This window comes from Gadus macrocephalus, chromosome 12, assembly GCF_031168955.1.
Source record: "Gadus macrocephalus chromosome 12, ASM3116895v1".
Taxonomy (NCBI): domain Eukaryota; kingdom Metazoa; phylum Chordata; class Actinopteri; order Gadiformes; family Gadidae; genus Gadus; species Gadus macrocephalus.
This window is the reverse complement of record NC_082393.1, coordinates 25,250,209-25,263,942: the sequence shown is the minus strand read 5'-3', so window position 1 is coordinate 25,263,942 and position 13,734 is coordinate 25,250,209. Positions and strand designations below refer to the sequence as shown.

General features: G+C 43.8%; 1 protein-coding gene across 1 annotated transcript; it reads left to right on the top strand.

The window, feature by feature from the left end:
- Positions 1 to 499: 499 nt before the first annotated feature.
- On the top strand, positions 500 to 7,425 carry abhd17ab (abhydrolase domain containing 17A, depalmitoylase b). The gene is made up of 5 exons (XM_060066544.1): positions 500 to 1,350; positions 1,801 to 2,111; positions 3,389 to 3,583; positions 4,284 to 4,463; positions 5,620 to 7,425. Exons 2-5 carry the CDS (start codon positions 1,807 to 1,809, stop codon positions 5,843 to 5,845), a joined length of 906 nt encoding a protein of 301 aa, XP_059922527.1. The 5' UTR covers positions 500 to 1,350; positions 1,801 to 1,806; the 3' UTR covers positions 5,846 to 7,425.
- The last annotated feature ends 6,309 nt before the right edge of the window (positions 7,426 to 13,734 follow it).

Genomic DNA, 13,734 nt, shown 5'->3' with positions numbered 1-13,734 from the left:
CGATTTTCAACTCAGTATTCTGACTTTAATCTCTGGACTATAATATATATTCACATGTGGCCCTGAACCTGTCCGTAGTACATACATTTGTATCAAACGTTTGGAATCCTCTGGATCTGCGAGGCGGACGTTCGGTTCAACTGGGGTGCATCCATTCATCCTATTAGGGCCCATGTGCTCCATGCGCCCTGCCCGGTGCCAGAGGGCAGGATGAAGGGACTAAGCCAGTTATAAATGGCAAAGGTACACTCGAGTGTTTTCCTCCAGGTGCATTGATTTCATTAAATTAAACTTGTTATCACTCTCACTTTGTTAAGAGTTTTTGAAAACTCTGACTCTGTCGTTCTTTTTATTTTGGGTTATGACGTCACGTCTACTGTCTGAGAGGACCGCGCGCGGTGGACACGTAGGGAACTGCGCAGCCAACGTGCGCACGCACATTATTCATCGGGATCTTTCAGACTTTTATCAATCAAAATTACAGAGGGAAGAACACCCTACTTTTTCATCGTTCCAGTATTATTTGTTACCAGTGGCCACACCGCGATAAGCCCCGTCCCGGGATCAGTCCGGTCCCGGGTCGCTTCCCGGTTTTTTCCACCGAAGCTCTCTGACGTCATTTCCTCCCGGTTGTCACTTCCGGATGCGGTAAGGAGAGAAGGGAAACACTCGGCAAAGCAGGGGTTAATTTAAATGACAGCCGCGACTGTAAAGTTAGTTGAAACATAAAGTGCATCGATATTGATACTAGCCGCAGTGTTATCTCCTGGCCGGTGTCCCGGTGGACTTGGACCGGGGCGGAGAGACTGGACCCTCCGGTTGTTCGTGACTCGCGTTACCGACCGCAGAAATCGACGAGCTTCACGGATCAACAAACAGTGGAAACACGGAACTGTGTTGTGTGGATATTTGATCCGTAAAACCATAACCGAGCGATTATGGGCTTGGTTTAATGTGTGGAGATCCGGATCGGGTGGTTTTGGTTTAGATCGGATTGTAAACCTGGGAGCCAGCTGTCAACAACGCTAAGCCAAGTTTTAACGAGGGGACGGATCTGCCTTTTCTCTTCACTTTTACAGACTTCAGAGTTAAATCACTCGTTATCCTCTGATCGATGACGGACATGGATCTGATGTGGACCTCGATATCAGAACTCTGTGCGGTTCTTACGGGCTGTGAATAACGCGTTGGCCCGCGGGCTTATCTTCAGCTTACTCCTTCCGTCTCCTGCTGACTGGACGCTTTAACTTCTGCTGTCATTGTGTGTGTGTGGCAATATTGCTGTGTGGAACTGTTCCTTTAGTCTGTTTTATAACTTAACGAACCTAAATACGACCTTCATCTCAACAGGTATAGTTTCTTTTACCGTCATCTGCACACATTATAGACATAACATGAACACTTAATTAGTTGACATTGTTGTGATCCAAAGTCCGTGCTTATTGGTCAATCGGAGGATTCACTCCATTGCTTGCATAGAGTGACAACCAAAGTCAATTCTGTACAACTCGTCAGCCGAGAGGAGATGAACCAGCTAAAGTAGAATAGTCATGAATTGTATTGAATGATAATGTCAACATTACAATGTCTACTTAGACCAAACGTATATTTATCTTCCCTAAATCGCATGTGCAGTCAGGAAGACACAGGATGCCTTATACGCCACCACATCATAATCACTGCATTGTCTCAACACTGTGATCAATGCGTATTCATTAGACAGTGATCCCCTGTCCATCTCTCTCTCTCTCTCTCTCTCTCTCTTCATCTCTCTCTTCATCTCTCTCTCTCTCTCCACAGTACACTATGAACGGCCTTTCTCTGAGCGAGCTGTGCTGCCTGTTCTGCTGCCCCCCCTTCCCCGGCCGCATCGCCGCCAAGCTGGCCTTCCTGCCCCCCGAGCCCACCTACACCCTCATACCCGACCCGGACGCCGGCCCGGCCCTGCCCCCCGGGGCGGCGGGCGGCCTGGGCTGGAAGCTCCACCTGATGGACCGCGCCGAGTTCCAGTACTCCCAGCGGGAGCTGGACACCACCGATGTGTTCCTCACGCGCTCGGCCCGCGGCAACAAAGTGAGCTGCATGTACATCCGCTGTGCCCCCGCTGCCAGGTGAGTCCTCCCCGTCCCCCCGTCCCCCCCCCTAGTTGTGTGGCTGGTTGTTGTCCCAGTGTGTCTGTGCTGCTTCCCTCATCCCTGACATCCTGTTGTGGTTGAAAGGCTTCACCTTCCTGCCGTCTGTCGTCTGCCTCTTCTCTGTATTGTTTATCTTTTTAGTTTTCTTTTGCTTTTTCTTTCACTTCTTCTTTTTGCAGGCTTCAAAGTGTCTGTGGGGGGAATTAGCCACACTCAGACACACTCACAGACAGATGCCCTCCTTGCTGTTGAACTTTGCTTCCTCTGTCACTCCTAAATTCCCCAAATCAATGAATAAGAAATAGAGGTGGTCACGTTACCGACCTATCAATCCTGTCGTGAGGGCTATCTAGCATTACCCACTTGAATACGTTCAAACTTAACCCAACATGGCAGCAGTGTTGTGTTCTGGGTAGAATGCCCGGGAGCAAAGCAATAACTGCATCGGTGTCTGAACAAAAAGCCCCTCGAAGAAGGAACAGGATAATACTTTTACAATTTCTGTGGTTTCCATTTCTCTAAATGGCAAAAGGTCATAAATAACGGGCCAGAGCCAGCCGATACCCTGCTACAAAATGCCCAGAAGTACAAGTGATTTGAAATGGATCCAGCCCAGGCCGCTATTGGCAGTGAAACGCCTGTTGGCAGGAGACGGACTTCGAGGCTTCAGTCTATCGTCTACAAGTCCACACGCTGAGATGGATAAACTGAAAGTTAGAATGATAATGATGACATTATAGGAGCAAGATAGAAGGCAGAGTGTCCAGAACTCTGTCACCAAATACCTTTTTAAACGTGGATTATTCTGCTTTATTCTAAAACCATTTGATTTTGTTTTGTCATTTCTCATGATTCAGTTAATTTGTGTGACTAATTTGAAACAACAGTCGACATTAAGGGGAGTGGCCTCTTAATGCCTTTAATCAAGCAGTCAAATCGTTCAGTTTATAAAAATAGCACAAAGGTATCATTTAGTTAAAAGGCAAGTACACCAAAAATACCTTATTAACAGTTGAAACCTTTTGGTCTCACAAAGTCTTTGTGAACTTATTGTGTGTTTATTGATGACTAAAATATGTAAAGTTGTTCAACAGGGGTTAACAGCAGACCCAAGTCTCTTACTTCCGATTAAAAGACGCTCGGAACGCTTATTTTCTTTAACTCGTAGGCCGAAGGTCTCATTTAGACTGGGCTTTACCTAACCCTTTAAATCTCTCTCCCTCTCCCTCTCTCCCTCTCCCTCTCCCCCCCAGGTTCACGGTGCTCTTCTCCCACGGTAATGCGGTGGACCTGGGTCAGATGAGCAGCTTCTACATCGGCTTGGGGACGCGGATCAACTGCAACATCTTCTCCTACGACTACGCCGGCTACGGCGCCAGCACGGGCAAGCCGTCGGAGAAGAACCTCTACGCCGACATCGACGCCGCCTGGCACGCACTGCGCACGCGGTACGGACAGAACGCCGCTGGGGGGGGGGGGGGGGGTGAAGTAAGCCTATAGATGGAGGAGTTTGCAGATGTATCTGCGAGCTCAAGCTCATGTATTTGTTATGGAATATGCCCCCAAACCCCCCCCTTCCGTCCAGACTGATTTTCAGCAGTCCTGGCCCGGGTCAGGTCCAATCAGAACGGTGTATTGAATAGGGGGGGGGGCGGGTTTGATACGATGGCTGTACAGAGAGCGCCCTATGGGAGCGCCGTGGAGGAGGCGTGAGGCCGGATATCATAAAACAGGAGACTGCAGATGCGTCTGGTTCCTAGGCTGGTCGGACTCACATTCAAAGGTCTTTGGATAAAAGATGTCTAAATGGCACAATGTACTTGAACGGTAAATGGACTGCATTTATATAGCGCTTTTACCCAAAGCGCTTTACAATATTGCCTGACATTCACCCATTCATACACACATTCACACACCGACGGCGGTGTCTGCCATGCAAGGTGACAGCCGGCTCGTCGGGAGCAGTCGGGGTGTGGGCGTCTCGCTCAGGGGCACCTCGACACTCACAGCTAGGAGGAGCCGGGGATCGAACTAGCAACCTTGCGGTTACCAGCCAACCCGCTCTAACTCCTGAGCTACTTCCGCCCCAGTGGTACTTGTTTTCTAGCCCAGAGGATATTGAATGTGTCCCCTCCCCCCCCTCCCCAGGTACGGCATCAGCCCTGAGAACATCATCCTGTACGGCCAGAGCATCGGCACAGTGCCCACGGTGGACCTGGCGTCGCGGTACGAGTGCGCCGCCGTCGTGCTCCACTCCCCGCTCACCTCCGGCATGAGGGTGGCCTTCCCCGAGACCAAGAAGACCTACTGCTTCGACGCCTTCCCCAAGTGAGTCCCGCGCCCGCCACGGACCGCTGCTAGGGCCGGGGGAGGGGTTGTCTTCTTTGATTGGGAAGCGCCACGCAACCTTACAAAGATCGATTATTATAAATGAATCTGTTGATAGTACTAATATAAAAAGGACAAAATCGAAATCACACTAGTCCACCTTGATGCCGTCATTTGTGAATCCTCCGTGTGTGTGTGTGTGTGTGTGTGTGTGTGTGTGTGTGTGTGTGTGTGTGTGTGTGTGTGTGTGTGTGTGTGTGTGTGTGTGTAATAGGAACCATTAGGGTCCTCATTTTATTTCCTGGTTAAATATTGCATTGAAGGGTAAACCATCTCTAAGATCCTGGTCCAAATCCCAACCTTAATGCACAAGATTTCAAAAGTATTTAGTAAGAGGTAAATATATACTCAAATCGCCATCTGTTGGTTAAACCATGCTATTGCAGGGTGTTTACACTGACCAGGTAACCTCAGTCAAACATTCCGGCTACACCCTCCCTAAACCTGTCCGTAGTGATTGGAGACCTAAACAAATAAGAATCAGAAGAAAATGTAAAAATGTGACGACGATCTGAAAGAGGGCGTTTTGGTTTTCCTTTTACGATTTAATTAATTTACTTACTCTTGTAAATCCGACTGCTGAGCTGCTTCGAGGAGTCCTTTACGGGTTGACTTTGCTCAGCCGTAAGTTGTCAACAAGCTCAGAGTTCGCTCTCTGAGGTTAACCAATCAAATGTCTCTTCCTGTCCTGGTATTCGCACCTTGCCCGTTTTGCTTCCGCACTGACGGGTGCAGAGTCTGCAGATGCTCCTGAGTTCACTGTTAAGGCTAACTTATGGTTCCACCTCAACGCAATGCAAGGGGGCTTACGGACCCATTACGTCCTTGCGGACCGTCCTTGCATCCACCGCAAGGGCCGGACGTGCGCCTCCCAAAAGGCCTACGCAACGTGATTGGTCCGCTCAGAACCACTAAGCGCTAAAACCCGACGCAGGCCCAAAACAGGTTCACGACTGCGTCGAAGCGTCTGTGTGATCCTTGCGTTGCGCCGACGTGGAACCATAACTGAGCCTTTAGTCACTTGGGTTAAAAGCGTTGGCTGCCTTGCTAATACTAACGGTATTCTGTACCTCCCTCCCCTCCCCTCCCGCCTCAGCATCGAGAAGGTCTCTAAGATCACGTCCCCGACGCTGATCATCCACGGGACGGAGGACGAGGTGATCGACTTCTCCCACGGCCTGGCGCTCTACGAGCGCTGCCCCAAGGCGGTGGAGCCCCTCTGGGTGGAGGGCGCCGGCCACAACGACATCGAGCTCTACTCCCAGTACCTGGAGCGCCTGCGCCGCTTCATAGGGCAGGAGCTGGCCGCACAGCACCCCTAGTGGTGGGAGGGGGGAGTGCTCCTCGCCCTCTCCTCCTGACCCCCCCCCAACCCCCGTTGTCGTCGTCGTCGTCGTCGTCGTGGGCGTGCTACCGACCCACAACCAGACGAGGACCTCCCTGAAATACGTTTACCAAAGTGTAGAATCACAACCCGCCACTCCTCCCTCCAGAACTACAGACGGTTTTTTTTTTTACAGGAAGCCGAGACTACAGTCAGCAGCACCAACACAGCCAGTGGAGGCGGAGCCAAGCATGCTCTCTCCCCCCCCCCCCCACCGCCGCCTCTTCTCCAAGACTCGCCTGTCCCGGGGCCAGGAGCCCAGTCCCGTGCGTCAGAGGGAATCCCTCCCCGACACTCGGGTTGGCGTTGGGGTCTCTCTCAGAGCCAGCAGGACATTTTTATTTCTCAAATGTAAAACTTATTTAGTGTGTTTTGTATGATAATGGTGAGACGCTTCGATCCGTCGACGCGGCCTCACTTTCTAATTCGTGCATTAGCTCTATCGGGTTGAAACCGGTGCCGCTTATTATGACTAACGAGACCAAGCTGTTTGGTGACACATGCTCCGCTGCTATGCCTCACGTAACCGCGCGTCCAATGCACTATACCCTGCCGCGTTTTGACTCCATACCCCTCGGAGTGACGTCCGGGTGCCCAGTCGTTTGTACATATTCGGGTGGATGTAAACCCTGCTTTACATTTTGATAATCCTTTTAACATTAACGTAGCGGTTGATCCAACACTGACCTCTGCGACCCATAGAACCAGTGTTTGTTTTGTCTTAGCGGTGTTATTTACGGGGATATCTCTTGACGGCTAATGTTATCTTTTCTGTGGGCTCTTCTTAATCAACCGGCGGTGGGCATGGTTCGTTCACTGTCCTGCAGATTTGTTTTTAAGGCATTGGTTGAACGCCGACTCCCCACTCGTGCACATCCATTTTGTATGGTTTTATTTAAGAGATTACATTTGCCTGAAATACCTCGTAACACTTCCCAGACTTCAGACTCGACCACGACATTGGCAGTATGTCCCTTTTTGTGGCTCCAGTTTGTTAAGACTCTGGCTTGAGCAAGGCTAAAGGTGAATACTTGGTTGTTTAACAAAAAACAAATGGTATTGTTTAGTTTGTGTGTGCCGATTAAATGTAATGTTTATATTTCTACCAAAGACTAAAGTGCGTCTTTCTCTATTTCCGGCTGGCAACTTGTCCCTTAATATGCAGTTTTAACAAGAAATATAATTTTTTCATTTTGCCCTGGACACAAATTGTAAAGCATTCAGCAAAATTATCATATTTTTCTATCGTGTCAAGACTCGTGTTTTCAAATCTCACAAGAAAAGATGTTAAATTCTAAAGCCCGCCTGGGCAGTTATTTCATATTGCTTTGCAGGGAGGTGAATGCAATCCAACCAAATCTGTAGTTTTGTAGAGCAACTGTTTATGGGCACAATATGGGCCCTGTTTATGAGTGTGTGTGTTTGTGTGTTTTTGGTTGGTTGACATATTGTTATGCTGTTGATTCGAATTATACAAAATGTATTCATTGTTGTAAATAAAGATATTTTCCTCCTCCATGTATTTGTGGACTTAATTTGTTCTTATTCCATTGCTGTGTATAACATTCCTTAACTTCTTAAAATGAGAAAGTGTCAATCCATTAACCATTTCATCCATGAGCTAAAGAAACAGTCCTTATAACCTAATAATAATCACGAGGTGTTTCGAAAGGCATACTGGGTTTCGCAAGGCATACTGCGAATGCATTTCGCATTTCGCATTCCTGTTTTAAAATATCAGTGTGTAAGCTATAAAATAGGCTATATAGGAACATTTTAAAAGCATAACAAAGATGGAGGCCTATTCAACATATTTGCATACTATTATTTTAAAATGAAAGAGGGGTTTTGTTTTACATAATTTGTTTATTGTATAAGTCGCTGATGGAGGAAACCCATCGCAACGGAAATCCCGGTCGGATCCATCTGATTGGTGTGTGCGTGTGTGTGTGCGTGTGTGTTTCTATTCTATTCTATACAGTGTTACCCTTTACGTTTCATTTGATAAAAACGACAGTGTTATCCCTTATGTTTTTTTTCCATGATGACTGATGAAAAACAACAGTGTTACCCCTTATATTTTTTTCATGACGACCGATAAAAACAACAGTGTTACCCCTTGTGTTTTTTTTCATGACGACCAATAAAAAACAACAGCGTTATCCCTTGTGTTTTTTTTCATGACGACCAATCAAAAACAACAGTGTTACCCCTTGTGGTTTTTTTCATGACGAACAAAGAAAAACAAGTGTTTCCCCTTATGTTTTTTTTCATGACGACCAATTAAAAACAACAGTGTTACCCCTTAAGTTTTTTTTCATGACGACCAATAAAAAAATACTTATATTTTATTTGACAAAGACAACAGTGTTACCCCTTATGTTGTTTTTCATGAAGACCAATAAAAAACAGAGTTACCCCCTATGTTTTTTTTCTTGACGACCAATTAAAAACAACAGTGTTACCCCTTAAGTTTTTTTTCAAGACGACCAATAGAAAATGACTTATATTTTATTTGACAAAGACAACAGTGTTACCCCTTAGGTTGTTTTTCATGAAGACCAATAAAAAACAACAGTGTTACCCCTTAAGGTTTTTTTCATGACGACCAAAGAAAAACAACAGTGTTACCCCTTGTGGTTTTTTTCATGACGACCAAAGAAAAACAACAGTGTTACCCCCTATGTTTTATTTGATGAATATCGACAGTGTTTTTTCCATGTTGACCAATAAAAAACGACAGCGGTACCCCTGTCGACGTTTTTGCAGGGATCCGAACCTGAGCTGTTTGGAGTAGCTACTAACCTCCGAATTGATCAATGCACCATCAAGACACCGAATAAAGTCAAAACAATGGCTATACTTGACTTTATAATTCGCATGAAATAGCGATAAGAGTCTTCCAAAAGCGGACATCAACCGGACTTGAACCCCGGTCTCCAGGGGGGTAGCTCACAGCTCTCTCCACTTCCCACTGAGATTTATAGTTTAAATATGTCTGTGGTTATATATGACATGATAGCATTACGTTTCAAATTAAAGATATTGTGTGATAAAGATAAAGAGGATATACATGACATTAAAATGTATGTGTGTTTTTCTATTATTTCCCTTATGTTTTTTTTCATGACGACTGATAAAAAACAACAGTGTTACCCCTTATGTTTTTTTTCATGACGACCAATTAAAAACAACAGTGTTACCCCTTAAGTTTTTTTTCATGACGACCAATAAAAAATGACTTATATTTTATTTGACAAAGACAACAGTGTTACCCCTTATGTTGTTTTTCATGAAGACCAATAAAAAACAACAGTGTTACCCCTTGTGGTTTTTTTCATGACGACCAAAGAAAAACAACAGTGTTACCCCCTATGTTTTATTTGATGATTATCGACAGTGTTCCCCCTCATGTTTTTTCATGACGACCGATAAAAAACAACAGTGTTACCCCATGTGTTTTTTTTCATGACGACCAATAAAAAACAACAGCGTTACCCCTTATGTTTTTTTTCATGACGGCTGATAAAAAACGACAGTCTTACCCCCTATGTTTTTTTTCATGACGACCGATAAAAAACAACAGTGTTACCCCTTGTGTTTTTTTTCATGACGACCAATCAAAAACAACAGTGTCACCCCTCATGTTTCATTTGATAAAAATGACAATGTCACCCCTTATGTTTCATTTAATAAAAACGACAGTGTTACCCCTCATGTTTCTTTTCATGACGACCAATTAAAAACAACAGTGTTACCCCTTATGTTTTTTTTCATGACGACCAATTAAAAACAACAGTGTTACCCCTTGTGGTTTTTTTCATGACGACCAAAGAAAAACAACAGTGTTGCCCCCTATGTTTTATTTGATGATTATCGACAGTGTTCCCCCTCATGTTTTTTCATGACGACCGATAAAAAACAACAGTGTTACCCCTTGTGTTTTTTTTCATGACGACCAATAAAAAACAACAGCGTTACCCCTTATGTTTTTTTTCATGACGACCAATCAAAAACAACAGTGTTACCCCTTATGGTTTTTTTCATGACGACCAAAGAAAAATGACAGTGTCACCCCTCATGTTTCATTTGATAAAAATGACAGTGTCACCCCTTATGTTTCATTTAATGAAAACGACAGTGTTACCCCTCATGTTTCATTTGATTAAAACGACAGGTTTACCCCTTATGTTTATTTCATGACGGCCGATAAAAAACAAGAGAGTTACCCCTTATGTTTTTTTTCTTGACGACCAATAAAAAACAACAGTGTTACCCCTTATGTTTTTTTTCATGACGACCAATAAAAAATGACTTATATTTTATTTGACAAAGACAACAGTGTTACCCCTTATGTTGTTTTTCATGAAGACCAATAAAAAACAACAGTGTTACCCCTTGTGGTTTTTTTCATGACGACCAAAGAAAAACAACAGTGTTACCCCCTATGTTTTATTTGATGATTATCGACAGTGTTCCCCCTCATGTTTTTTCATGACGACCGATAAAAAACAACAGTGTTACCCCATGTGTTTTTTTTCATGACGACCAATAAAAAACAACAGCGTTACCCCTTATGTTTTTTTTCATGACGGCTGATAAAAAACGACAGTCTTACCCCCTATGTTTTTTTTCATGACGACCGATAAAAAACAACAGTGTTACCCCTTGTGTTTTTTTTCATGACGACCAATCAAAAACAACAGTGTTACCCCTTATGGTTTTTTTCATGACGACCAAAGAAAAATGACAGTGTCACCCCTCATGTTTCATTTGATAAAAATGACAGTGTCACCCCTTATGTTTCATTTAATATAAACGACAGTGTTACCCCTCATGTTTCATTTGATTAAAACGACAGGTTTACCCCTTATGTTTATTTCATGACGGCCGATAAAAAACAAGAGAGTTACCCCTTATGTTTTTTTTCTTGACGACCAATAAAAAACAACAGTGTTACCCCTTATGTTTTTTTTCATGACGACAAATAAAAAACAACAGTGTTACCCCTTATGGTTTTTTTCATGACGACCAAAGAAAAACGACAGTGTCACCCCTCATGTTTCATTTGATAAAAACGACAGTGTTACCCCCTATGTTTTATTCTATACATTTCGACAGGGTTACCCATTATGGATTTTTCATGACGACAGATAAAAAACGACAGTGTTACCCTTTACGTTTCATTTGATAAAAACGACAGTGTTACCCCTTATGTTTTTTTCCCATGATGACTGATGAAAAACAATAGTGTTACCCCTTATATATTTTTTTTTTTCATTTTTTTTTTTTTCATGGCGACCAATAAAAATCAAAAGTGTCGTGGACGTTGCATTGATAAGTTCGGAGGATAATACTCCGAACAGCTCAGGTTCGGATCCCTGCAAAAACGTCGAAAAAAAAAAACGTCGCTGTCGTTTTTTATTGGTCAACATGGAAAAACAAGAGGGTAACTCTGTCGTTTTTTATCGGCCGTCATGAAATAAACATAAGGGGTAACACTGTCGATATTCATCAAATAAAACATAGGGGGTAACACTGTTGTTTTTCTTTGGTCGTCATGAAAGAAACCACAAGCGGTAACACGGTTGTTTTTTATTGGTCTTCATGAAAAACAACATAAGGGGTAACACTGTTGTCTTTGTCAAATAAAATATAAGTCGTTTTTTATTGGTCGTCATGAAAAAAGACTTAAGGGGTAACACTGTTGTTTTTAATTGGTCGTCATGAAAAAAAAACATAGGGGGTAACACTGTTGTTTTTCTTTGGTCGTCATGAAAAAAACCACAAGGGGTAACACTATTTCACAGACTATTTCACTGCTGATCAACACTACGAATGCTGGTAACGAATAAATTGTAAAAAGAAACACCATGTGAATTCATTTGCCAAATAAGATAATAAGATTTGGAAGTTTATTTACAACACTATTTACATGGTTTCGGAGTAGTACACTTTGAAATTTTAATACAGTTCAGCGAGAAAGGCAACGAAGAATAAGAAGGGGGCGTTCCAGTCTGCGTAAACGGGGAACTCCCACCACACGAGAACGCCCATTTGTGTCTGCAGTGGGATGATATTGCTTTCTTCCGGAATCCAACCGTGTTTTGAAGATTGTTTGGTGAGGAGGAACACTATTTGTCATAAGCTGTAGTCATATGCTTGTGTTTACTCAAACGCTTTACTTTAGGTTATGAAAGAGTGTTCTCAATCTAGTAGAATGGGCTGTAAAAGTGTAATGAAGGAAATGAAAAAAACCTTAAGGGGTAACTGTTGTTACTTGGGAAGATGAGGGTATATATATTGTTACATTGTCATTTGAAATAAGGTAAACTAAAGCATCCCATTTGAAAACACTTCAAGATTATGAACTCGCACCCGTAGAGATGACTGAAGACGCTGTTCTTTATCCTTAAAAGGTTGCTTAGCTGTTTCCGTTGAGAATCCATTAAGGGACGCATTAAATACTAAGTTGTTGGACGTGCCCTCATTTTCTTGCCTTTTTATCATTCTTTCATGCTATCACATCTGAAAACCAATGACCCATCAAATGAATGCGTAAAACTCCTAATAATTAGCCATGTCGCTGTATCCTAAGATGTGTTTGTTCTAAAGCATGCTCTTGAAGATGAGCCAACCCCAACCTGTGGAGTCGGTCAAAGTTCTGGGGAAACTTTGACCGACTCCACGGTCAAAGTTTATTAGTGTCAGCTCAGGAAAGAAAATTCCCGACCGCTGCATAAAGAGTACCTTCCTTCCACTCAGCGAAACGACCGACGCTCTGTCCAGATGAAGCCGCGACCTGTACACTGACACAACACCGGACGTCGGTGTATTCTTAGCGGGGTTGGGGTTACACGGACAAAAGACAACAGTGGAAGTTAATGATAATAATTTATTTAGGTGGAGGATGAGGAAGAGGAGTCTTTGGCAGTGAAGAAAAAAGGAACTGAGGGCTGTTCCATGACGGTCTGGTAAGCGCTGCTGGATGACATTAAGGCCGTAAACAGGTACAACACGAGCCAGCAGTTTAGATTAGAGTGTGTGTGTGTGTGTGTGTGTGTGTGTGTGTGTGTGTGTGTGTGTGTGTGTGTGTGTGTGTGTGTGTGTGTGTGTGTGTGTGTGTGTGTGTCCCTCTGAGATATTCTAATGAAATAATAGTGGAAAAAAAAAGATCTGGCACTAGCATTTATCTGACAATATAACAGTTGTTATTTTTTCATTTTCTGGCCTTTAAGGTACAAAGACATAAAGAAAGAAAACACATACAAAATACAAAGCAATTCATTCAGTGAGAAGTGACTCAACCTCAAAGCGATCGATTCATCCTTCTCCGATCTATTTACATCCTGCTTGAGACCCCGCCCCCTGGCAAGTGCAGCTCTAGAGAGTCAAACCATGAAGGCCAATCAGGGGAACGCAGGCATTCGTTCCCAGACTCTGTCATCCAATCAAGTGAGCTGTACCACTAGACCCCGTCTCTTTATTTTTATTTTGGATCAAGAGCCGAGTAGGGTCGTGGAAAATACCACTTGGTTGAAAGGAACGCAGCTGAAATCCGTTTTCCATGCCCTGAATATAGGGCCGTTAAGGCAATCTCAGTACTTGTTAGGGACTTGTTAAAACCAAGTAAGGGAACCAATCAGAATGCGAGCACACTGCATTCGTCACACAGCTCACAATATGAGAGGGATAGCGCTTTAGTGCACACTGTGCACACAAGGGTTAAAGACAGTAGGAAAGCGTTTATAACATGATGTCACAGCTCCTGCCAAACATAGATCAATCAATTCAATAATCAATTCATCAGCATACCGAAGAATACAG